This window comes from Triturus cristatus, chromosome 2_2 (assembly GCF_964204655.1).
Source record: "Triturus cristatus chromosome 2_2, aTriCri1.1, whole genome shotgun sequence".
Lineage (NCBI taxonomy): Eukaryota > Metazoa > Chordata > Amphibia > Caudata > Salamandridae > Triturus > Triturus cristatus.
The window spans coordinates 207,777,829-207,804,124 of NC_140582.1; the positions used below are offsets into that span (position 1 = coordinate 207,777,829).

General features: G+C 45.7%; 1 protein-coding gene across 26 annotated transcripts in view; it reads left to right on the forward strand.

Moving 5' to 3' along the window:
- Window positions 1–26,296, forward strand: part of SEC31A (SEC31 homolog A, COPII component) — a 350,984-nt gene that overhangs the window by 310,713 nt on the left and 13,975 nt on the right. For 7 of the 26 annotated variants that reach the window (XM_085641210.1, XM_085641204.1, XM_085641212.1 and 4 more), the window contains 3 exons: window positions 5,265–5,555; window positions 17,568–17,606; window positions 20,040–20,098. In XM_085641210.1, coding sequence (XP_085497336.1) covers window positions 5,265–5,555; window positions 17,568–17,606; window positions 20,040–20,098 — 389 coding nt within the window. Of the gene's footprint in view, window positions 1–5,264; window positions 5,601–17,567; window positions 17,607–20,039; window positions 20,099–26,296 lie in introns of all 26 variants that reach the window. The other 19 variants (XM_085641201.1, XM_085641208.1, XM_085641206.1 and 16 more) reach the window with 5 other exon arrangements.

The window sequence follows — 26,296 nt, forward strand, 5'->3', positions numbered from 1 at the left end:
GCCCTTACACAAGTGTCCCTTGAGGCTGTTGTCCTTTAAGACGGTTTTCCTCATTGCAATCACCTCGGCAAGGAGGGTAAGTGAGCTTCAAGCTCTTAGTTCAAAACCCCCGTTTTTGACCATTCATGCTGAAAGAATGGTACTCAGGACCAGGGCTGCATTTTTGCCTAAGGTGGTAACTCCCTTCCATCTTGGGCAATCCATTACCCTTCCTTCCTTCTATCCTCCCCCTCACCCTTCCAAGGAGGAGGAGAGACTTCATCGCTTGGACCTTAAGAGGGCGGTGAGCTTCTACCTGGACAGGACAAAGGACTTCAGAGTTGATGACCAGCTCTTCGTGTGCTTTGTTGGCTGCAGGAGAGGTCGAGCGGTGCACAAGCGCACCCTTTCCAGATGGATTGTCTTGTGCATCAAGATATGCTACTCTTTGGCTGGTAAGGAGCCTTCAGAGGGTTTAAGAGCTCATTCCACTTCTGCTTTGTCTAGGGGTGTTCCTGTGGAGGACATTTGTAGGGCGGCAACTTGGGCCTCCCTCCACACTTTCGCAAAACATTATTGCTTAGACACCGAGGTGAGGAGGGACGGACATTTTGCTTGTTACGTCCTTCAGGAGTTTTTGGTATAGAAGGGTGGACACCCTCCTCCGGGAGTGGGACTGCTGTGGGAATCTATTCACAAGGTGAGGAATCCACTGGCAGTTGTATCCATCAGAAGAACAAGTTACTTACCTTCGGTAACGCTTTTTCTGGTGGATACGGTATCTGCCTGTGGATTCCTCACTGACCCACCCGCCTCCCCGTTGTCCATCCTTCTATACCTATAATTCTGCTGATGGTGTTTCAAAGTGTATTTGTAACTGTCAAAGGCATTGTGTTATTTTTTTGCCTTTCTACTTATTCTCCACACTGTGTGTGTTGATTTGCATATTGTGTACTGTGTATGTTGTGTATATATATTACTGTCAGTCCGTCCGTGTGCCTCGAAGGCACGGAAAAAAGGGGCGGAACTGACGTCATCACGCCGACGAGGTCTTCTTATGGAGCCGGTGATGTCAGCGGAGTCGCGAGCGGAGCCGTGTCTCTGTGACGTCGTCTTTGACCCCATCGGCGTGGACTGCTACAAACGTTTCCGAACGTTGCTGGCGCAGGGAATATTCACAAGGTGAGGAATCCACAGGCAGATACTGTATCCACCAGAAAAAGCGTTACCGAAGGTAAGTAACTTGTTCTTCAGAGCCAAGCGTTCTTGAGCACAGACGCTTGCTTCAGGGATTTATGGGATGGCAATTTGAATTATTACTGAAATTGTATAGCATTTGTCATGGATATCTTAAGCGTATAAGACAATTACCTAATACATTTGCAATGAAAGTTTGACTGCCTCAAAACCTTAAATATTTGCAAATGGGGGTAAATTCGGGAGCTCGGCGCTCATGCACAGTACACAAAATTTTTTAGCACAGGCTCAATGTGTCAGTGGTGCCTTAAAGAGGACCGATGTCAACCCTGCATCACCAAAACCTAGAACAGCTAAACAAATTAAATAAACCTCCAAGCTCACAAGTGTGTCCAAACTACAAGTATAAAAAAATAATATAAGTAATCCAGAAGTCCATATATTCCTCAGATTCTTTCTTTATTGTTCAATGGCCACAGTCAGCCAGCTCGTGTTTTTGTCACTGAGAAATTCACCCAACAACTTCCTCAGGACTGGAATAAAACAATAGTGTAACTTGCAAATGTACATACACATTGTGAAATTGTCATCCTGTTTCAAAAGGATATCGGGCCCAATATGGGGCCAAAGGACATCACATGGTGGTAACCCATACATCATTTTATCATGTAAATGTATAAAATATGCAAGGCATAAAATCAACATTCCACATTATGCGCACAATATTGAACATGCATCACTTGTCTTGTGTCAGTTGTGACTACATCAAGAAAGGAATTCAATTGAATTCAGGATGGACCATAATCACAACACCCACCGTGTGGAAACTTAAGCCATTGCCCCAACAAGCATCTCTTATGTACGAAACGCACATTAGTGACTTTAAAGATCCTAGGCATTATCTATAAGTGCCCTTTAATCAAATAGTCACAAAATCCTCCAGGGCTTCTGGATTCATTACACTATTGTAGTTTGGACAAATTTGCATGTGCTTGGAGGCTAGTTTCATCAGAACCTTAAATGGCCTGTTTGTCAAATATGAAATTGCTATCACATTGACCACTCCTTTATACAAATAGCTTGGTAGCATGGTTGTGCTTAGAGAATTTGCATTGGTAAATTGACAGTTTAAATTATGTGGTTAAATAAAAACTTTGTCCTTTGCTAATTATAAGACCAGATTGAGGTTAGCCAGTATTTGACCTTTACTCCCAGTTCTATATTTAGGCATTTGAAAATGAGACCGTGGCTTCCATTGATATTCAAGTTAAATGGTGGATGAAAGAGGAGAAGATGTGGTTGTAAATTTTGTTTTGATGACTTGCCCTTCCATTTTCTTCATATTTGCCCTTATGTCTTAGCTGCCTGGAAATACTGTTTATTTTTAAAACTTAAAAATGTTTGTATCGTCTGTGCTGCCGGCACACTTGTTCTCTTTGAAATCTTCCGAAGTTGCTCCTCACACAGTGAACTTTTTTTTATGAATTGTTAATAGAGAATACATGCCAAAATTGTTTCTTTCACTGAGAAATGTGGTGTTTTTTACTTACAGGATTTTACTGTACTAATTGTGATCAACGAAGTTCATATATCGTAAGGATTTAAATACTCACTGTATACTTATATGTCTTATATGTCTAACAAACAAATATTTATTCTTGAAAGTTTTTCCAATTACCAATTTAAATAAGTAAAGCCATTGGAAATACAGAAATGATCTAATCACTCTAGAAATTCACTGCTGTCTTTACAGTGACAAAGAAAATGTACTTGAAAATAACCGTTCAAAGTCATTTCACTTTAAATCAAGGCAGTGTATAATACCATGATTCTACCTCATGCCCATAGGGCTTGTTTATATTTTTGATACAATCATCCTGAAGTGTAGTTTTCAACTTCTCTGTCAGATTTGAAGTAGTACAGAGAACACTTAGCAGCAAAAAGAAACAACTGAAATAAACATCAATTCAAAACATGCTTCCAAACTAAGGCATGATCTCCGACAGAGGGCAACATCGAAAAACACGGAAACCAGAACCGATTTAGGCAATGAAAAAAAATTAATTATGAAGAAAAAATAATGTATTACTTGGATCCAGTTTCTTACAGCTTGTGACCCAGTGTTCGGTTTGAATGGCATACCAATTCAGCCTCTGTCCCTAGATGACGATCTTATGAGAAGTTTACTCCTCTCTTCTAAATTACTATTGCTGAACCGCAACTCCTGAATCAAGTTACTCTCAAGCCCGTCACCACCAGAAGTTGGGTAGCTATTTATGAGCTCAGGCAAAGAACATATTGCTCCGAGAAGCCTTTGACTCAAGTGTGCTGGTAGATTACATGAATTTGACAAAGGTTTTTTAACTGACAGCTGAGGCACATTAGATAATTCAATAGAAAAGAACATCTTTCTTTTAAGTAACAACAGTGCAAAGGAGCTCCAACACTGCAAAATTAGCATGTCATGGGTATTGCTGTTTGCTGTGCATTCCTCAAACCCAGCTTCCATAGAGTTGCACATGTTGAAGGCTGCAGAAGTGGGAGTACAGCAAACGATGAACCCTCACCAAGAAATTATTGCAGAGACACTAAGCAAGCAAGGCTAGGAGAATTTTCATATTCACACAAGAATGGAGGAGCATACCATCAAACACCTAGGTATCTGCAGGCTTCTGGTTTCAACATGATTGAAGGTAGCAAGATGCACCACCAACAAGAAAAGGAATGCCCACTAAATAAAAAGTGACAAGGGGGATGCACCTCTTGGGGAAAGGAAATCATCTATGGAAACAGTACCCCAAGCTTTATATCAATTTTTAATGGAGAGTACAAATTAAGCTCCAGAAAAAAACGGTACTGTGCCGTTACTATTACATATGTGTATGACTGAAGACTCTGAGATATATGGCATTGCCCACATTCTTCCTCCATCTTTACAGAATCAACACAGCATATATTATATGCCAGAAAGCAGTACTGCGTGTATGAGAATTACATGACAATTGATAATTGATTTTAGGCAAACAGTGGCAGCCCTTTTTGGAGAATTGTCTTATCAAGGAATGAGATAAGAGGTTACTCTATAGTTAAAGTAATAGAATGTCCAATCACTGAATCTTTGGTGCCTGAAGAAAGGCACAAGCAAAGAGGCACTAAGAGACAACCAAGATCTCTAGTAGGTTTGTAGCGGGTCAGTTGTTTCTTCAGGAACTATGGAGCAGCACCACAGACAAAACAATGAGTCACACTTACAGCTTTAAAAGTAGTACATGAGAAGACTTGGGAGGGATCGGAGGAAGCAGGTATCCTCTCTTTAATATGCCATAAAGAATGCAAGTAGAATGGATTTTGTTTTTGAAGACATTTCAGAGGTTTAATGACCATTCTCAAATGGTGTTGCTAAACCTTCAAGTAAAGAATAAAAAACGTTGAATACAGAACTGAACTTTAGGCACACCACTGCAGTATAATCTTACATTAGCAACAAATCAAGTGGCATTGAGGGATTCTGCTCAATGTCCTGCAGTGAGTCTTTCAGACATACCCTCCAGCCATCGCCCTCTTAGAAACTTTTATTTCCAAAAATGTCATTGTGACAATTTCAGATTAATTTACCAGATAGCAGGACAATGCAAAACATGAATGTTTACCACTTGCCTACCATTGTTGCAGGCAAGGGAATTTCCCTCAGCCTTAAATTATTGAGGTCTTACGGTCATAGATAATAGTGTGATCTGTGCATGTCGGGGAATTGTGGAGTAAAGGGGATTGTGACATAAACGTTTGACATTGGTTTAGGTTTAGAAGCTAAATTCGCAGGATTTCATAGAAGTCCAAACCAAGTGAATTTTCAATAGACATCTTTCTATCAGCAAAAAAAACGAGCTGTTGCATTCTGTAGTTATCTTAATTGCATGTCTATTCATATGCCAGAGCCAACTTAGGCATGTGACTTTCTTTCTATATCTTTTGTAAGTAGAATAAATCCGAATAACCTGCAAAGAACTAACCTATTTCTCATTTTAGTCCTGTTACTGTTCATTAAAAATAGTTACTAATTTTAACTCTCCTTTTTCCCCCCTGTGTAGCATACCAACCAACGCAACCACACTCTTACGGAGCAGGGGGTCCTGCTCTCTATCAGCCCCAGCAACCTAGTGCTCCATCTGCCTCAAGCCCTTATCCTAACTCTCCTTACATGCCTTCTGTCGGTACTCATTCTTTGCCACCTCACATGTACCAAGGACAGCCCCAGACCTCACCAACCAGCATGAATCCTGTGCCTTCTCTCCCCCTTCCAACTGGAGCATCCTTCCAGCATGGCGGACCTGGAGCTCCAGCATCTTCTGCACCTTATTCAGTGCCTCCTGGACCAACAGGTATTCAGCCTGCTGCCAGTGAGATGCCTGCATCCCAGAGAACAGGTCTGCGCTTGGAATGGGGTGGGGAGGGACTTCTTTTGCTTATTATTTTGCCTTTATTGTTGAGTTAATGGGGAGAACTCTTAGGGTTGGACTGCAGTGTTTCTAACACATTAATACTTAATAGTATTTAATCATGCTCCTTTCATTCATGATATCTTGTCTTGTAAACCACTTTACAAACAGGTTAACTATTTATTTGGTATCCCATCTGCCCTGTTGAAAAGGAAACTGTGATGGCCTTATGCATATTTCTTTTCTGGGAGCAAATATTTTTCAGATGTGAGCCTTCATTGGGATGGTGCTTAAGCAGCTCTTTCTATTGAGTTGTTAATTTTAGTCATTTTGTTTTGAACACTAGAAAGTTGTCATCCTTATTGTGTGTGTGTATACACACACACTTGCACACATAGAGAGAGAGAAAATCGTGTGTGTATACTAAACTTTAAATACTATGAATTCAAAAATACTTTGAGAAAAAAATAATATACTAGTATGTGTCTCTTAACCCCTCGGGTTCGAACAGTCCTTGTTTTCCAGTCATTTTGGCAGTCATGTTTGAGTTCTTATCTGTAAAAGCCAATCTTCTCTTTTACATGTTTAGATCTTGAGGGGTACGGATAGTGTTTTTCTCATTCCTCGTAAGTCTCAGCCATCCTGAATTTACAAATACATCTTCATACAAAACATGTTTTAGAAACACTGCAAAAGCATGTGTCCTGGGCCTTTTTGTATTTTTAGTCTCCTTGCATGAATGCCTTAGCATGGGTATGCTGGTAAGAATGGGCGCACAGAACTACCTCTGGATTATGGGATCTCACAAATCTTATATCAAACTAAGCAACAGTTGATATCTAGATGAAAGTGTTTACCCTGCATGATTCATATTTTTAGGTCTCTCTTTCTGTATGTCATTTACTAACCAGTGCAGTGTGAATGCATGGAAGCAGTTATTACTCATGGCAAATGGAGTAAATGAGAGCTTGAAACATTTGCGGCTTGCTCTTCATTACGGTTGTTTCTGACCTCTTTATTTGCATCATATAGAATTACAGAGCTTTAAATTAATTAGGATTTTGCTTGTATGTGAAAGCTTGCAATTTCACACAAGCTGCCAGCCACGTCCTCTCAAAAGCAGAAAGTAATTCCTAAATGGATGGATTTTTCACTGGGTTGAATTTTGGGAGCGTAGACCCGCTTATGGAGTCACAAAAGATTATTCCTAGTTTTCTAAGTCGGTGTCTGTCTAAGGAAAAAGGTAATGAGACTCAGGTGAGCTCGTTTTCTGCATTACTTTTGAACACAAGGCAGAGAAGTGTGCTTCATGATATCCAGATACTTCGCGGTAGGGGTGTGAATATTATTTACAACAAGTATCTGTTTTAGGTATTAAAATGTTTTTAGTTTAATCGGTTAAAGTTTATCAAGAGCAAAGTGAAAGATTTTTTTTTTCTAAATTTCAAGGTACTGGAATAACCGTCAGCAGGTTGTCTTCTGTATAAACTGTGATCTGCAGATTTGGAAAATTGATTTGCACATTGAGCTGATGGTCTTGAGGCATTTAATCATATAACTAGATATTGCAGTGCCACTGAATTATCAATTAGTTAAATGTTAATTGTAAGATGTACAAGTAGTGGAACTTTACATGCCAGTAAACAGTTTATTTTTTTTACATACCTGCTCTGAGTATTACGGTTTAGAAGGATTGTGGCAAAACCTTGTGCCTAAAGGTATTTATTTAGTGGGGTTAAAGACAGGTTTACGACAAGTTTCAGTCCCAGTGGATGGTTCAGAACCCAGGCGCTCAGTTCTTTTGTATGGAATTGAAGAAGCAAAAGGTAAAAACATGCATGACTGACTTCTCTGTTCTGTACACTTTAAACATTCCATATGCGGGCATTAGTCCAAGTAAAAAATATTTTTCTCTTATAGATGTGATACACTTTATTTAGAAAGTGAGTCATACTCTCAGTCCATTGCTGTTTATGGAGACAAGTTGCAAGCCTCTTAAGTTCTGTGTCTTTTGAGCGAGGGGTCTAGACCTAGCCATACTCTCAAGGTCTTATCTCTGAGAGGATTATTAATGAACATCCCAGCAGTTTCATTTTTTTATCTACTTTTTGCAAAACTTGATTTAGGCATATAAGAAAGGTCTGCAAAATATACTTTTCCTCTATTTTTCGATTTCAAGTACAACTTTCTTGCCTCTACAACTTGGTGTTGTGGATAGCCCTTTATGCAAATTCACTTTATATTTCTAAGGTTATCAAATTTGATATAAAAAAGACATCTAATGTTCCTAGGCTAACCCTAGCCCTCATTGCCTATGAAATTCGGTAGGAAAATTGTATTGTTGCCAGGAAGGCTTATGTTTTTTTTAATTGGAATTGCAAAGCCTTTAAGGTCCACAGCTAAATATTGGGGGGTATTTGTAGATAAACTGTTTCCAGAAGGTAGGTTGCTCTTGCTTGTCCAGCACACAAGAAGTTTGACCATGCGCCTGTACCTTTTGTATTTGGAACACAATTCTGTGCCTTTTTAGCAGAGAGGAACCTTGCTCTTCGATCCACGTACTACACACAGTTAATGTGAAAAGTGATATTCTAATTTCGACCAGTGAATTCTCCAGCTACACACTTTCACTCACCCTTCCTTATTAAAAATGTACAAAACCGCTATAGCAAAACATCCTCCTGCATTCTTACCAGCCATTGTTTTGCCCAAGATGTAAAAAATGGCTTCTATTCAGCTAGGTGATAAAGCCTCCTCTTATTACCAGCAGAGTTTACCTTTGAATATGCAGTGTTACTGTATCCGTCAGTTGTGTTCTATACTGTTGAGCTACATCTCAGTACCCTCCCCACTTGTACAGGATTCAGCTTGACAGTGCTCAAGTGTTTCTCCTTCTTGTTCTCTGGAAATCAACAGCTCACTCCTCCAGATTCCCCCTCCTTTGTGCTGTACTTCCACTGGCTTCTGCAATGTTTACCCATCTTTCCTCCTGCACAGACTTTTAAACCTATGCATCGAAAACTATCAGCTTCTGGAGACTTAGTTCATCAAAATCCATTATTACACTGATTTCCAGTAGAGACTTCTAGCCTCAGGTTCCTTATCTTTTGACTATTTACTTGGGTGTCAGACTGGATCTGGAAACTTTTCAGCAGTACCTCTTTCAGCCAGTTGGTGGCACCAAGTGGCTCTGCACTGACAGAATTCTGCTTGGTAAATGACGTGTGGTGTTTATATAGGCTAAAGGTAATATGGGAGGTACCCTTCTTTTGGAAAAGGAATGGGTACAAGAGAACACAACAAACAAACTTCCCTTTTCCTAATGTTATAGGTGGGAAAGATCGGTATCTTCCAAACCACTGGTCTATACAACATGCATTATCTCATGAAAGAACTGGTACAGGATATCGTCTTGCCAGGTTACCAAATTTACATAGCCATTTCTATACAGTGCCCCTAAGTTAACAAGCATTGACATAGCCAATAGGTCTCGCCTTTGGGACCTTATAAGTGTTTAGCCATGCAACGGTTGATGTTGTTGCACCAAGGATATTGTGCTGCATAACTAACTACTTATAAGGTCCCAAAAGCGAGACCTATTGGCTATGCCAATGCTTGTTTTACCTTTACTCATTTGACTGTGGGTATAAACGCTGCACCTCAGCTTGATTCACACTAACTCCTGACTCTGAAAAGGGGACAGACCCAGTGCTGGGGTAGGGCCACCCGGGACGGAGAGGCGGAGGGAGCTAGACGGGTGTAGTGTCTGGAGAGAATCCAAGACACTGACTTGTATTGTCATTGGACTTGTGTGCTCTTTAGTGGATCTGTGAGATTCAAGTACTGTCATTCTTAAAAAGACAGGCACCGGGGTAAACAAGAGACTCTGTTGGTTGATTGTCAGTGCTGAGCACGAGCACCTGCACACAACCTCCCTTAGAAGACTGTGACCCCTCGCTGCTCTCTCTGGGAGGCAAGTGGTTGTATTGGGCCCGGTTTGCAGCACCATGGTAGGAGGGGCCACAGGAAATCGGTGACAAATGACCTTCAACCCCACCGTTGCGACCCAGTCACCGCTGCCTTCCCCATGGTGCGCCCCCCACCAATGGGGTCTGATATTGAAAGGCAACTTTTCACAGTGAGCGATCAATTTGGCGCATCGGCCGTATACGTAATTGTACCATTTATATAGCGCCTACTACCCCTGACAAGGCGTCAAAGTGCTCTTCGGCGAGTAGCAGGCTAAGTCTGGGATGGTCAAAGGGCTTGGCGTGACTTTTCTTAAGTAGTCCTGATAAGCAACTAGTCACCGTCATCCTAGTAAAGTGACATCACAGTATTACAGTAGTGTACTCTACAGAATTCCAGAGTTGCCTTTCTAAACAAGAGCAACACTATAATCACAAATAATGTGGCAAAAGGCGGAACAAAATTAGAAGCGGAATTAATGAGAGAGCAGCGCGACACATGGCAGAACTAAACGCAAGCTGGCTCCGTGGAGCCGACGGGGGGAGGGAAAGTGAAAGCCGAGATGCGCGCGCTGTGTAATGCGAGCCTCCGGGGGCAGGAGATGTGCACGCGTACGTAGTGCACATCTCCTGTCTGTACGCGTGCACATCTTCTGTCTGCTCGTGCCACCTCTTTTCTCCCTTCGCTAGAGAACCCGGCAACAGTAGATCTCGCCAGGCGAGACCTAATAAATACATGTAAATCGTTTTTTCCCATTTTTCAATCCGAGATAAAACCCAAACTCTAATTCGTTGTGAAAATATAGTACAATAGCAGATCACAGACCCTTTCCTCCTTGAAAAAACGACGAATGGTACGATTCCATCATTAGATACAGTAAAATAATCCGAGCAACAGGAAGGATTACTACCATAATAAAGCGAGAAGGACTCCGTGTTGACATGAAAAGAAGGCTCTTGCCAGATGGTCAACGCCTTTAAAAAAAATCCAGGTGAAAGAACGAGAAAGGCACTCCCAGTAGGCGACGGGGTTGTATCGGGGTGGGGGGTGGCACTCTTGGATGAGGGAGGGTAGGAACAGAGAAGATGCGAGCGGTAACTCCATAATTGATACGTTTTATTCTGGCACTGCAATAGCGTGCACATTCTTTCAGAAAGACATGCTTCAATATAAATCAAACTAAACTCGAGCTGCTGAGTGTAAGCAGTATTAATTGTTGTCCTCAAGAAGGTGATGATCATTTTGAACACCGAAACGCCACATCGACAGTCTTTTTCAAAAATGTTATTCATACTATGGAGAGTGTATCTTTTTAAATAAAATTGATGATGAATTGTGTTTAATGTATCGTGTTAATCATGATGATCTACTGACAAAATAGGCAAATAGCACATTCCTTTGAACTTGTTTTGTTTTTAACTTGCGGGCACTCTATAGAAATGGCTATGTAAATTTGGTAACCTGGCAAGACGATATCCTGTACCAGTTCTTTCATGAGATAATGCATGTTGTATAGACCAGTGGTTTGGAAGATACCGATCTTTCTCACCTGTGCTTATATAGGCAACACTCCCTCGTGCTGTCAGTTGCTTTCTTGCCGCGCCACAAGGCTCATTTCTCAGGAAAACTTTAACCTCGGAAATTTGTCAAACATCTTAGTGTGCAAAGGCATGTCACCCCAACAGGTTTTAAGCCTTGTAGGAACTGCCACAAACAAATGTCTGTGACAGATCTCAATCAGGTATGCCTGATGGTAGCGGTGCCTGGGGTCGAGCACGATGAACCCGAAAATCTACTTTACTGCTAAGTCTGTAGCTGGGACAACCAGAGATTCCTGGGCCGTCTTCCACCTCGAACCAGATTGAAGAGTCGACTCTTTGGATTTCTTCCAGCTCTATCTGTCATGCTCTCAGGCCCAAAGGAGCCAAGAGGCGTTCCATTTGGGATTCCGCAAGCAAGTTCCCCCTTGCCGCCAGTTGGTACCTGCCTACCCTGCCACAGCGCCAATATCTTCACCGATTCCTGGCACACTGACGGACAGGGAGGGGCAAATTGTTCTCTCCTACTCTTCACCAGTCCGACCTCAACCAAGGCCGCACCCAATCTCCGAGGTGCTTTTTCCCCCCTGTTAATCCCCCACCTCATCAGGTGGATATGCATCCTTTACTCCCTTTTTGGGACGGACTCTGACAACGATTATGATGCATGTGATGAGCCCGCTCAAACCTTTTCATCTGGATAATTGGTACGAAGATTTGCAGTACCCCAATTGCCTCCATACCTCTCTTGAAACAAGTCTCCTCTCACCCCCTGGTCCAACCACAGAAGAATCAGCTGCCTATGCCACATGGTAACGCGTATAGTGGTCCAATTCCTTGACCTCTAACACCCCACCTTATAGGTAAAGACAAATATATGAAAAGAAGTCCTCCAGCCGGGGCAGACCTCCACTGAGCCACTTCTGCTTTTAAATCAGGTATTAACTGATACCTTATTGAGGGCCTGGGCCAAACCTTGCTCTGGACCTCCAGTCAGCAGCCAAATAGCGTGACACCATTGTCCAGTGCCAGGGATCCTGCTTTACTATCTCAGCACTCCTCCCCTGAAAGCAGGCATCCATGACCTGGTCTACTCCAAACACTTTTGTGACTTCTCCCCCCAGTAGGGGGACCAAACTGGTGGAGTCATTTGGAAAGAGTTTTTTTTCCTGTCAGCTGCCTCTTGGGATGCTATTCTCATGCCATATGGGAGCTGTTGACTCAAGTCCTCACTGGTATCACCAAAGATCTTCGGGTGAGCCATTGACACCAGTGTAATCGTTCACCACAATGTGATCAACCAGGTGATGTCTTCCCTTATGGACATGCCCTTTGATGGGACTTGCCGATTTGGGGACAAGACTATTTCCGGTTAGAACTTGTCAAAGAGATTAGGGCCACTGCATGTGCTTTAGGCGTATCCGCCCCATATTTGTATTTTTATTTTACAGAGTTTTATATAGCGCGATCTTGACCCAAATCGGGTATCGGAGCGCTTTACATTGCCCCATATCGCCAGATGCACCAACCCTACCTCTCCTGGGCCTTTGGTAGAGCTGTCCCATACCGCCAGCCTGTCCATCCTTAGCAAGGAATCCAGCATTTTTGTGATAGAGGCCATGGTGCACACCCTTAGAGCCAACAGACCCCAATCCACTGCCCCCACCTCTCCTTCAACGTACCCTTGGTGGAGCACATCCACTCAGTTGGAGGCAGGTCAAACAATTCTTATTGGGATGACAAGCTGTAACTTAAGACAGGTGGGTCCTGCCGATCACCCATAAACTTACCTTTCCTTTCTTCTTTACCACACCATCCAGCAATAGCTGACGGAGGATCATATGTCCCTTTTGTAGCAGGAAGTACAATCCCCTTTGGTGAAAGAAGTTATTGAGAGGCTACCTGCTTCAGAAGATAGAGCATTGTTGCTATTCCCGCTAATTCCTGGTGCCCAAGAATGGAGGCCTTTGTCATATTCTAGACCTGCGTCCTCTCAACCTTTTCCTCTACCAGGACAGATGCCAAATGCCCACTCTGGCTCTACCTTCAGTTCGTGGTGGGACATAAGCAATTTTTAAGTCCCCCTTTGGTTTCATCAGTGCCCCTCTGGTGTTCACAAACGTAATGGTGGTGGTAGCAGGGCACAGATTTGGAGGTCAGGGCTGCCAGTCTTCCGCTATCTTGATGACTGGCTGTTGAAGTCGGGCTCGCCCCAGGTAGTCGTCAACCATCTCGAGAACTACGGCAAAACTCTTATCATCGTTGCGGTTCACTGTGAACATGCTGAAGTCACTCCTGATTCTTGTTGAGCCCTTCTGGACATGGTCTGTTTTTGCCCCTTTCCCTCGATAAAGAGCCTCCAGGATATTCAGGCTATTGTCCTGATTTGTCTGCCTCGGTCCCGGATTTCAGTTAGGTTACCTGATTTTGGGACAAATGCCCTCCTGCATCCTGCTGGACTAGCATGCTAGGTGGCATATGCAGGCTGTGCAATGGAATCTGAAACCTCAGTGGACCCAACATCAAGGAGAGTTCTGGCCACATCCAGATCTCTGAGGAGACTGCGAAAAAGCCTCTACCTACTCCACCCAGAGTTGACAGTCATGACCAATTCATTGCTTCTGCGTTGGGATGGCCATCTGGGAGAGGCGGAGATTAGAGGCTTCTGGTCTCAGGCAACGTCCCGGCTCCATATCAACCTTCTGGAGCTGAGGCCCATCCGCTTGGCGTTGAAAGCCTCCCTTCCATCCATCAATGGGAGGATGGCTTGTGTGCTCACAGACAACACTGCCGCAATGATACTGCAACCAACAGGGTGGGGTGGGGTGGTGTCACTGGCCTTGTGCCTAGGAGGTACTGTGCGTCTGAAAATAGTGGACCGCCAAGGAATTTTCTTGATGGGGATCCATGTGGCTGGATCGTTGAATGCCAGGGTGGACAAACTAAGCCGGCGACACCTAGCTGACCACACGTAGCAGTTACACCCAGAGGTGTTACAAGGTCTTTTCTGTGAATGGGGAGAACCTTGGCTCGATCTGTTTGCTACCACTGAGAACTGAAATTTCAGCATTTCTGCGTTTTGCAGTTTCCAAGGTGGCTCTCACTGGCTGATATGTTCCACCTCAAGTGTAAGTCTGGACTCTTGTATGCCTTTCTGCAGATACAGCTTTTGCCCCAAGTTCACACGAAATCAGGACCAACTGGGCCTAAAACATCCTAGTGGCCCCTGATTTGGTCCGGAGAGTATGGTGTCCAGTCCTCCTGGGCATAAGCATCTGTCCTGCTTTCACATCACAAGGGCACACTGATCCTTTGCAAATTCTACCTTCATGCTTGGAGATTGAGCAGTGACAGCTGAACACTTTCGACCTTCCCCCAGAGGTGGTTAATGTCATCTCAGCAGTCCAGCATCCCTTGATGAAAACTGTATGTGGCTGTCGGGACAAATAGTAGCTTGGTGCAGTACACGACAGACTGACCTCACACAGGCAAAGCTGTCTGATGTTTTGTTGTTTGTCTTGTCTTTGGCTCGGCAAGGCTTAGACATGGGCACGGTTAAAGGGTACCTTTCGTCTGTTACAGCCTTTTTACAATTACCGGCTCAGCTCTGATTATTTAAATCTCCAGTAATGTGTTTTTTGAAAGGTCTACGTTTATTTCTGCCCTGTCCGTTTGTCATGCGACAGTGTGACCCTAACTTTGTCCTTAAAATTTCTAATGTGCAGTCCCTTCGAGACGCCTCACACCTGCCCCTTATGGTTTCTCACCCTTAATATGGTGTTCCCCATTGCCGTACCTTCAGTGAAATAAGTGAGTGAACTTGCCGTAGACTACCTTCTTCCAAGACATGCTGGTTTTGCGGACACAGGCGTCTTTTGTGCCTAAAGGTGCATGTTGGTCAGAGTATCACCTTGCTAGCGTTCTGTGCTCCGCCTCACCCCTCTGAGGAGCAGAGACTCCATTGTTGGGACCCCTAGAGAGCACTGAATGTTTACATTTGGGGCTCTGTGTTTTGGGTGCTTGGACACTCTAGAAAGCAACGTACGTCAGCGTGCGTGAGTGTTACCTATATAGTCCATGCACATTCTTTCCAGAGCCACACAGTCGGTTTGGAGCAGCACAGCACCACCTACTGGTGTGCCCAGCTCTTGATGAAAGGTTTCTAGATCCAGTCTGAAACCTGGGAATATATTCACAAGGTAAGGAATCTGCAGTTGGTAGTGTTTCCCAGAGGGAGCGTTACTGAAGATAAATAACATGTGCGTTACACACCTTCATTACTGTTGTCTGCAAAGGTGATTTTCTACCTCTAGTCCTGCAGGAGGCTTATATCCAGTCCTGAATATATGCGGTAAACTCAGCAAAGATAAACTCCTCCATACAGGTTCCCACCAAAAACAAATACAGTGTTACTGGTCATCTATCCAAGTTTAGGATTTCACTCCTTAAATGTACCCTCCTTTCAAGTCCCTTGACTTCTGGATCGACTGAACCTCTCATTTAGTGACTTTGTAGCCGAGGACTAACAAGCAGCGCGGTATCAGCTACATTTTTGTTCTTGAAAAGAAAATCTATTTATACCTCTCTCTACCTATTTCCACGTTGATTGTGGGAATGCAAAATTGAATTGCTGATCACCCTTCACTCTCTGAATATACTTCTCGATGCTTCTTCACCAGTCATAGGTAGTGCAACTGCATCCCTCCGGGGTTCTTTATAGGCTGTTAGTACACTTAAAGGACAAGACCTACTGGGTCATTTACAGAGCGTTATACACCAGCAACTAGACTGCACGCCTGCAGACTTGGGATTTGAGATGACCTGTGGCCTTCACTTTTCCCAAGAACTGATAATGAAAAGGATTGGAATACAAGCATTCCCTAGCTTTGTGGAATTACCTGCTTTTTCGCCATAAATTATCCGCTTCCCCCTCCAACTCTAGAAGAAAACAAGCATTTGTTACGCCTATTTCCATGCTAACACTAGCTTATTGCAATTACAGACCATAATCATAGTGTAATGTCCATGCCTATGGCAAACTATGAAACTTTAAAATAAAATAAATCACTAATGAACTATGTGTACCTCGATATATCAATGTCTCTCTGTTTTGTACAGCACTCTGTTGCTCACACGCAATAATCTAAAACGTAAATTATGAAAATAAAAATAAAGGGCTGATACCAGCTTTGTCAGAATATTTCCCCCATGTAAATTTGTATAGTGTACATGTTTCTGCATCCTCACCATCAGCAAGTGGGTTCTGTTCTAGTATCTGAGGGAGTAGGCTGCATGCTGATCCAAAGACCGGTAAATGAAAAGGAAAGTTTACTTAACCTTTCTGAAGAGGTGACTCAACTGACAAGCGTTCAGTTTTTCCATTTACCTTCATATTAGCTTCTTCCCTTTCATAGATTCAATTATAAGTCTGTTGGTGATCTTCATAAAGGTAGCTCATTTCCGGATTCACATTGAGCAAATGTGATTCAAAATGCATTTCTAAAGCCATTTGTCACATGCAGAATTAACGGTAATCAAGCTATTCAGTAGAGACAATTGTCTCCTGCTGAATAAACCTCCATCAAAGGTATATAGGGCATTGTGACTTATGCAGTCCATCTAAAAGATGTCCAGTAATCTAGGTAATAACTATGCGCCAAATAATTTCCCAAAAGCAGGGTGGAAAGTGTTTTTCACTGAATGTGTTTTGTTAAGGTATATCTTGAAATTCTCCAGCATTATCTAGGATTGTGTGCAGGGCTTTAGTAAAGTGCAGGAGCACAGCGTTTTTCGTAGGAGTTCGGGCAGGGGTGTGTGTACCAATGCTGCCTAGTCTTGATTCAATATCTTGCCTCCTCCTTCACTACCCAACGCTTCCTTTCTTGTTATCTCACTATTAAGGGTTCTTTTTCATTTCTCTAGTCTCCCTCTGTCACTTATTTTTCTTTCTTCTTTCTCTTTCTTGCTCTGGGTCATAGTCTGACAATGGAAACAATTGTTCAGGTTCCCATAAATGAACTAGGCACTTGCAGCTAGAGGCAAACAAATTAACACTGGTTACAAGTGTTTTATAGTGTGTGTGTGTGTGTTTCTGTGTGTCTGGTCTGGTCTTGCATATATTTGAGAAAAACTCTCCACATTGCAGTACGAATGTTGAGGCCCACTCTCAAGAGAACTTGTGGTGTTTTATAGTTCAGACCATCTTTTCCTTGTATCCTTTTTTTAAAATTCTTAGCTCATTGCATGCCCATTTTCTGGGGCTGTCTAATGTGTATTCCAGAGTTACACAACTTATGCCACATTTGAGTAGTCTTACAGGACCAACTTATAAAATCAAGGAAGATGGTGCAATTTTATTGAGAAGCTCAGTTTGAAGGAAGAGGTATACAAAAGCTTTGTATGTAATCTTCTTTACACCCTTTGAGTTACTTTTGCATTTCATCCACAGAAAATCTATCTACCCAAGACATGGCATCTTTCCTGCAAGGTGAATTAGATATGTAGTGTGAGCTAATGACTCATGTGGAATACGTGTTTAATCAATCAACTTAATTATATATTCCTTAAATTAAACTCTTGATTTCTGTGATTTCACTTAATAATAGATAGAATTAAGTTGTTGATACAAATCTGCACCTTTTCTCTGGACATTAAGATGTTTCGAGCTGAAAGTGTAAAAACCAGTACAAGATGAGAAGCTCTGTTGTGGAGTTATTGGGAGACAGAAGGGAGGATGGGTGGGGGAGTTGTAACAACTCTCATTGTTCTACCCAAGTATTACCAGCTCACTTCTTCCCATGGTTTGGTTTATTTGTGGCACAAATGTTTTATTTTCTTTGGAAATTGCAAAGAGCACCTGTGATTTTAGTTTATTGGAAGTGAGCGATCAGTGTTTGTCTGAATGTGTTTTCAGAGGCTTGTGTTAGCTTTTGTTTCATTTTAAAAATTTGAGTGATTGTCTATTTGCACCGGTTAGAAAATACTACTTGGAACATTTTTGATGTGTGAATACAAAGCCTATCTGCTCAACTGGACCTTTTTGTAGTGCAAATACTGAAGGAACTTCTGGAGATGTACGGAGAAATGTTAGTCCGATTTCCATAAAAGACATTGTGTTGAAATGTTGTAGTGCATTCTGTAATTGTTGCAAAGGCATGTCGTTATGGCGTTTTAAACATCACCCAGATCTTACACTGGAACAAAGTCATTGGGCTTTCTTCCAGTTGGGTTATGCCAAGATTACTGGTCTGTACTACTGGTTTAAAAGTTACACTTGATAGTAATTTATTCTTAGTATGGCTTATTCATATTTCAATTGCTGGATGGGGGAGTATTGAATAGAGTGGTAGTGTAGGTACACCACAAATCCTATGTGCCAAAAATTTTCTTAAGTGTCATTTTGAGGCCTTTTTTTGGGGAGCAATTAAAGATTAATTTACTATGAGAGTTTAGATAGAATATATGGGAGTTGCTAGATAAATGGTTCCAACATTCCGCTCTGCTGGTGAGTGTTGTGGCGGTGCAGGTAGATCTGTGGACTGGGCTTGGACTATCCTTTTCCATCTGTAGCTTGCTCCAAGTTTGTCTTAAGAACTAATGGTAGATCAGCAGTTAGTATTTTATTGAACCATCTAATTTGCTGTTGAAGTAATTGTAACACTTAATTGTATGTTCTGCAGAAATATGTGGAATTTTTACTTTTTCTTTGATTATCTCTCTATTGCCTACACAGACCTACATTTTTTTTTTTTATTTACGTTTTTTTTAATAGCGCGGGCCTAACCACTTGGTTAGCTGTGCTTTACATGTAATAGGTGAACAGGACTAAGAGCATATGAAGAACAAAGTTTGGTTATGATGCAAAAAGAGACTTGGGAACACTACGCATTTAAGTACTGTCTGAAATTGTGGGGTTTTCTGTCCTTTTGGCAGGTGTTTGCATTTTCTTGCTGCTAGGTGGGTGATTGCCTAATTCAGGGTTTTGGTCACATGAATTTCTATTACAAGGCTCTATGTTCCTCAGGTGGTAGGTTTTCCCAAGTGTAGCAAGAAATTTTGAATTTGATTATGGCTTCCAGAAAAGCTAGTGTCAGTCATTTAAAGTAGAGGTGATGTGATCTGATTTCTTCGACGCTTTGAGGCATGCTGCAACTGGAAGAGCAGATTGGAGAGGAAGAAAGACACATTTGGAGAGACCTGGTAGTAAAGCCTTTCTGTTGGGTGATCGGTCTCACACCTGAACTGTATTTCTCAAGTCATATGGAGATAAGGGGACTTCATTTTTTTTTAATGAAATAGTAAAGGAGGCTGATTTAATCAGTTTGATAATGTCTGGTTCCATGGTAATGTGGTTGAAGATAATGCCCAGCAGTTTTTATGAAGGTGCCTGTATAGAGAAGTCACCATGAGGTTGTTTTTGCACGTGAGGTGTTGTGGTGATTGTAGTCTATGGGGACAATTCCAGTTTTTGATTGCTGATAAGTCTTTCAGAATAAGTCTTTCAAAATATTTCTGGATTTCAGGAGTGTGTGTCTGATGATTAACAACTCTAAATGGTTGTTAAACATGGTGCAGGCAGAAACAAAATGGCCATCGGAAGTCTTTCTTCTATTACATCAGTGTGTGTTGGAGTAAGATAGTGTTTTGATAATGGAGGGAGTTTTGAGCAAGTTGTCACTGTTTGCATCATTTGAGACTGAATGCCTACACACGAGACAGGCAAGTCAAGCCTTGCAGTTAGACACAGAACTCAACACCGTCTATGTCACATTCTTGATTACCATTTTTCTTTTTAATGAATAACATGCACAATTATAAAAAAATTATTTGGAACGTATGATGATTTTTAAACTGTAAACATCCAGGGGTCAGAACAAGATCTTCACAAAGTAAATGCTGTTTTTTTAATTTTTGCTTCCAGGACCTCAGAATGGGTGGAATGACCCTCCTGCGCTGAACAGAATTTCGAAGAAAAAGAAGGTATGTGCCTCTAGAGCCAGCTATGACCAGATTGCTAGTTTTTATTGTTGTACTGCATTATTCAGCTTGTCTTTTCAAAAAATATTCTTTTCTGTACTTCGTTTGAATTACAATACAATCTAGCAGTGGAGGCTCATTGTAAAATACATCATCCTTGATAATCTTGGAGGATAGGGCAGTTGATGAGAATCATTTCCTTGCTCATAGCTTCAGAGTTTCTTTGTTACAAGTTATGTAACTGCCTGAATAAAGTTGGCCCTGCCCCTCTCGGACAGCAGGCTGGCATAAAGCAAAGATTGCCACCACATGATGTGGAATTGAAGAGGCAAGAGGCATCTAGACCTCCACAGGACATCTTTTGGATTTCTCTTAATAAAGAGAGTGTAGCACTTTAGAGATGGACTGCTGACTAAGTACAGTTCTCAAGCTGACTGAGTACAGTGCTGAACTGATCTCACTCACAGATACACCGACTGTTTATGAAAGGATTGTTTTCTGTATCTGAAAGAAACACGTTAGTTAGATTCCTCACCTTAGAATATCCCCAGGCGTCAGACTGGATCCGGAAGATTTTTCGTCAGCAATACCCCTTGCGCGTCGCTAGGCGTCGTCTGCGGCTCCGCGTCCGTCGTCGGTGTCGTGCGCCGGAATGACGTCGTCGGAGTACTTAGACGCCGCCCTCGCGCGCTGACGTCAGTTCTTCTTTTTTCCGCGCCAGTAAGCGCAGATCCGGGAGAGCTACCCCTTTAGTCAATTTTTGACTAACTTTTTGATCCTTTTTGATCCTGTCTCGACTCCGGTGCCGGTAGGATGCCTGGTTTCAAAGCCTGTACGGACTGTAGCCGCTTGATGTCGGTTACGGACCATCACCGCCGGTGCCTTTACTGCTTGGGCCTCGATCATGACGCGGAGTCGTGCTCGGACTGCAAGGCCCTGACCTCGAAGGCTAGACGGGAGCGGTCCCGTAAGCTTCTCGAGATTCGCCACTCGGCTCCGCGCACCTCTCGATCCCGGTCCAGGAGGAGGTCCAAGGATCGGTCGCGGAGCCGCAGCCGACGTCACCATCGGTCGTCGGGATCCAAGTCTTCGGGTAAGTCGAAGCATTCCAAGAAGTCCAAGAGGCGACACCGCTCTTCGGACTCCCCTCGCCGGTCGCGCGACTCGGCCGAGGGTCAGGGTGGTTCCACCCCCGCGGCTCCGGCGGAGCCGCAGGCACCGCGCACGTCCCCATACCCTCCGGTCCCTGGGACTGACGCGACGCCGGCGGAAGTCAGTGCCTTCCTCTCGGCCATGAGGAATCTGGCTCCGCCGTCGGCGCCCGCTGGTGCGCCTTCGGGCCCCGCGGACCCGACTGGGCTGCCTTGCCTGCCGGTGGCTCCGGCGCCGTTGACGGCTCCGGCCTCGACGCCGCAAGCGCCCGTGGGACCCGTTCTCGAGTCCCTGCCGACGCCGGTCGACCTAGTCACGCCTTCTCCGCCGGCGTCGACACCGGTACCACCCCCGACGCCGACGTCGACTCCGTTCGACGTCGAGCCCCGGTTCAGTCCCACTCCGGGCCCGGCGCCGGTACGGCGTCGATGGACGCCGCGATCAGCGCCGCTAGAGACACATTATGTCTACCGCCCGGCTCCGTTACTTTCTCCTCTATACCAGGAGTCGGATGATGGGGACAACTGGGAGGGATCCGAGGATCCTATGGCTGTTCAGGCTCAACTGTCCCAGGACTGGGCAGATGAACTGGGGGAGGCCAGTGGCCTGGATACCTCTCCAGACACCTCTCCAGACACTGGATTTGTCTCTCCTCCGACTGTGGCTTCGGAGGAGGGCGCTGCTTTCTCTGTGGTGCTGCGCAAGGCGGCCGCTGCCCTTGGGCTCGAGCTGCCTGCCGTGGCTGTGAGGACTAACGTCCTTACTGAGGTGCTTCAGTCTGCAGCAAGCTCCACTGAGCCTCTGCTGCAATTCAATGAGGCCCTCATTGACGTTCTGCAGGGCACCTGGTCCAAGCCCTCCACAGTTCCTCCTGTGGACAGGAACGTCGCCAGGCGCCACCGCCCTGCTCCGGGCGACCCCAGTTTTCTGTCCCAACACCCTACCCCTGAGAGCCTGGTCATCCAGGCCTCCACCTCCCAATCCTCTTTCCCGACCGCCCCGCCGGACCGGGATTCCAAGAGACTAGAACAGTTTGGCAAGAAGCTGTTCTCCTCCCTTAGTTTGGGCCTGCGGTCTTTGAAGACCGCTTGTCTCTTGGACCGTTATTCCCACTCTCTGTGGGATGCGGTGGAGGACGCGCTGCCCCTGTGTCCGGAGGAGGTCCGGACACGACTTACCCAGGTTCTGGCCGATGGGAGGGATGCCGCGCGAAATGCTATATGATGTGGGCTTGACACAGTGGCGCTTAGACGTCACGCCTGGCTGCGGTCCACGTCATTTTCGGGCGATGTCCAGAGCACTCTCATGGACATGCCCTTTGATGGCACTCGCCTTTTTGGCGAGAAAGCGGACAGTGCGCTGAATTGCTTTAAGGACTCCCGGGCTACGGCCAAGTCCTTGGGCCTCTCGGCCCCTCGGTCGCAAACTTCCGCCCCTTTCGTGGCCAAGGAAGTGGTGCCTCCTCACGTGCGCCTAGCCACCAGCCGCAGAACCAACCTGCGCGCGGTCGCGGACGTGGTTTCCGCCGAGGCGGTTCTGGAGGGCGACGAGGTCAGCCCACATCCACCCCGGCAGCATCCGCCTCAAAGCCTTCCTAGTCCGAGCTTCAGGCCCATTCCACGCCAGTGGGCGGCAGAGTTCGCCATCACCTGCTCCACTGGCGGTCCATCACATCGGACAGGTGGGTGCTGCAAATCGTCCGAAGGGGCTACTCCCTCCCCTTCGAGACGACCCCTCCAGCCATGCCACCGCAGCACCACCGTATCTCGGGGGTCATTTGAATCTTCTCCACGAGGAAGTTTCGGCCCTCTTGGCCAAGGGGGCCGTCGAGCGCGTTCCGAGCCCAGAAGTAGGTCGTGGTTGTTATTCCCACTACTTTCTGGTTCCCAAGAAGGGCAAAGGGGGCCTACGCCCTATCTTGGACCTCCGGAACGTCAATACCTTCCTCCGGAAGGAAAGGTTCAAGATGTTAACTTTGGCTCAGGTTCTAGCTGCCCTGGACCCCGGAGACTGGATGGTAGCGTTGGACTTGCAGGACGCATATTTCCACATCCCTGTCCTGCCGGCCCACCGGCGTTACCTGCGGTTCACGGTGGGCCCAGAGCACTTTCAGTTTACCGTGCTCCCCTTCGGCCTCACCAGTGCCCCTCGGGTGTTCACGAAAGTGATGGCGGTGGTCGCAGCTCATCTGCGCAGATCAGGGGTTCCAGTCTTCCCCTATCTCGACGACTGGTTGTTGAAGGCGGGCTCGCCCCAGACAGTCGTCTCCCACCTCCAGACTACGGCAGATCTCCTGCATTTGCTGGGATTTTCCATCAAGGTGCCGAAGTCACACCTGAGCCCCTCTCAAAAGCTCCTCTTCATCGGAGCGGTTCTCGATTCGGCGCAGTTCCGGGTCCATCCACCGGAACAGTGGGTCCGGGATATACAGGCCCTGATTCCCATCTTTCAGCCTCTATCCTGGGTCTCGGTCAGGCTAGTGTTGCGGCTTCTGGGGCTGATAGCCTCCTGCATCCTAATAGTGCATCACGCCAGGCGGCGCATGCGGGCTCTGCAGTGGGACCTGAAGTTTCAGTGGGCCCAGCATCACGGCAACCTGTCCGACCATGTCTTGATCTCGGAGGGCACTGCACAGCAGTTGCAGTGGTGGCTCACGGACCGCGATTGGGTCAAGAGCAAGAGCCTCTCCCTTCCCCATCCGGAGCATGTCGTGGTGACGGATGCGTCCCTCCTGGGATGGGGTGGCCATATGGGAGAGGCGGAGATCAGAGGCCTCTGGTCTCCGGCGGAGTCTCGTCTCCACATCAACCTGTTGGAGTTGAGAGCGATCCGACTTGCACTGAAAGCCTTCCTTCCCTCTCTCAGGGGAAGTGTCGTGCAGGTGTTCACGGACAACACCACCGCCATGTGGTATTGCAACAAACAGGGCGGGGTGGGGTCGTGGACCCTTTGTCAGGAGGCTCTGCGCCTCTGGACATGGCTGGAACACCAGGGCGTCACCCTGGTGGTTCAACATCTGGCGGGCTCTCTGAACGCCAGAGCACACAAACTCAGCCGCCGGTGCATGATGGATCACGAATGGCGTCTGAACTCCGAAGTGGCGCAAGGTCTCTTTCAGCAGTGGGGAGAGCCTTGGTTAGATCTATTCGCCACCGAAGAGAACGCGCAATGTCAGCAGTTCTGCGCGTTGGAATTTCCAAGGCGGCACTCGCTCGGCGACGCTTTTCGTCACGAGTGGAGTTGCGGTCTGTTGTACGCCTTTCCGCCTATACCACTTCTGCCCAGAGTGCTGAAGAAGATCAAGCGCGACCGGGCCCAAGTCATCTTGGTGGCTCCGGACTGGGCACGAAGGTACTGGTATCCCGAGCTACTCAGTATGTTGACCGATCCTCCGATACGTCTGCCCCTTCGGGAGGATCTTCTGTCGCAGCAGCAGGGGACGGTCCTCCACCCGAACCTGTCCAGCCTCTACCTCCATGCGTGGAGATTGAGCGGCGGCAGTTGATGCCATTTGACTTGCCTCCTGAAGTCTGTGATATCATTCTGGCAGCCAGGCGTCCCTCCACAAAGACGGTATACGCCTGCCGGTGGAACAAATTTGTGGCATGGTGCACAGCAAAGGCTGTGGATCCCCTTTCCGCCCCTTTTTCTGAGGTTCTCCTCTTTCTTCTTTCTTTGGCCCGGCAGGGCTCTGCCTTGGGCACCTTGAAAGGTTATCTTGCTGCCATCTCTGCCTTCTTAAGGCTTCCTGATCAGCCTTCTCTTTTCAAGTCCCCTGTAGTTACACGCTTTCTAAAAGGCATTACTCACACGTTCCCTCCTGTCCCTTTTGTAATGCCTCAGTGGGACTTGAATCTTGTCTTGACATTCCTGATGTGCGCTCCCTTCGAGCCTCTTCACAATTGTCCTCTTCGTCTTCTGACTCTTAAGACTGCTTTTCTGGTAGCCATCACCTCGGCTAGATGGGTGAGTGAGCTCCAGGCTTTATCTTCAAAGCCTCCTTTTCTGTCTGTTCATCCGGACAAGGTTGTCCTTCGGCCTCGTCCCTCCTTTCTTCCGAAAGTGGTGACTCCATTTCATCTTGGGCAGTCTGTCACCTTGCCCACCTTCTTTCCGCCTCCGCATCCTTCCAAAGAGGAAGAGAGGCTCCACCGTCTGGACCCAAAACGTGCGCTCTCCTTTTATCTGGACCGCACAAAGCAGTTCCGGGTGGACGACCAACTTTTCGTTGGATACGTGGGTGCTAAGAAGGGGAAAGCGGTGCACAAACGGACCATCTCTCGGTGGGTCGTTTTGTGCATCAAAATTTGTTACTCCTTGGCAAAAAGGGACCCTCCTGTTGGGCTGCGCGCCCACTCCACTCGGGCCACAGCGGCTACTACTGCTTTGGGACGGGGTGTCCCTTTGCAGGACATCTGTCAGGCGGCGACGTGGGCTTCGCTACACACGTTTGCCAGGCATTATTGCCTTGACAGCCAAGTCCGGAGGGATGGCTTCTTTGGCCGTTCTGTCCTCCAGGACTTTCTGGTGTGATCTTGGTTCGCAGACCCACCACCGGGGATGGTATTGCTTGGGTATCTATTCTAAGGTGAGGAATCTAACTAACGTGTTTCTTTCAGATGAACAAGTTACTTACCTTCGGTAACGATGTATCTGTAAGAAACATTAGTTAGTTAGATTCCTCACCGACCCACCCATCCTCCCCGTTCTGCGAACTGACATCTAGGGTTAAGGTTATCCTTTTCAGGCCCCTAGATTTTATTTTTGGCACCAGTGTCGGTCTTTGCATGGCTCTGCGTTCCTGGCGCGGAAAGCTATGTACAAGAACTGACGTCAGCGCGCGAGGGCGGCGTCTAAGTACTCCGACGTCATTCCGGCGCACGACGTCGACGACGGACGCGGAGCCGCAGACGACGCCTAGCGACGCGCAAGGGGTATTGCTGACGAAAAATCCGGATCCAGTCTGACGCCTGGGGATATTCTAAGGTGAGGAATCTAACTAACTAATGTTTCTTACAGATACATCGTTACCGAAGGTAAGTAACTTGT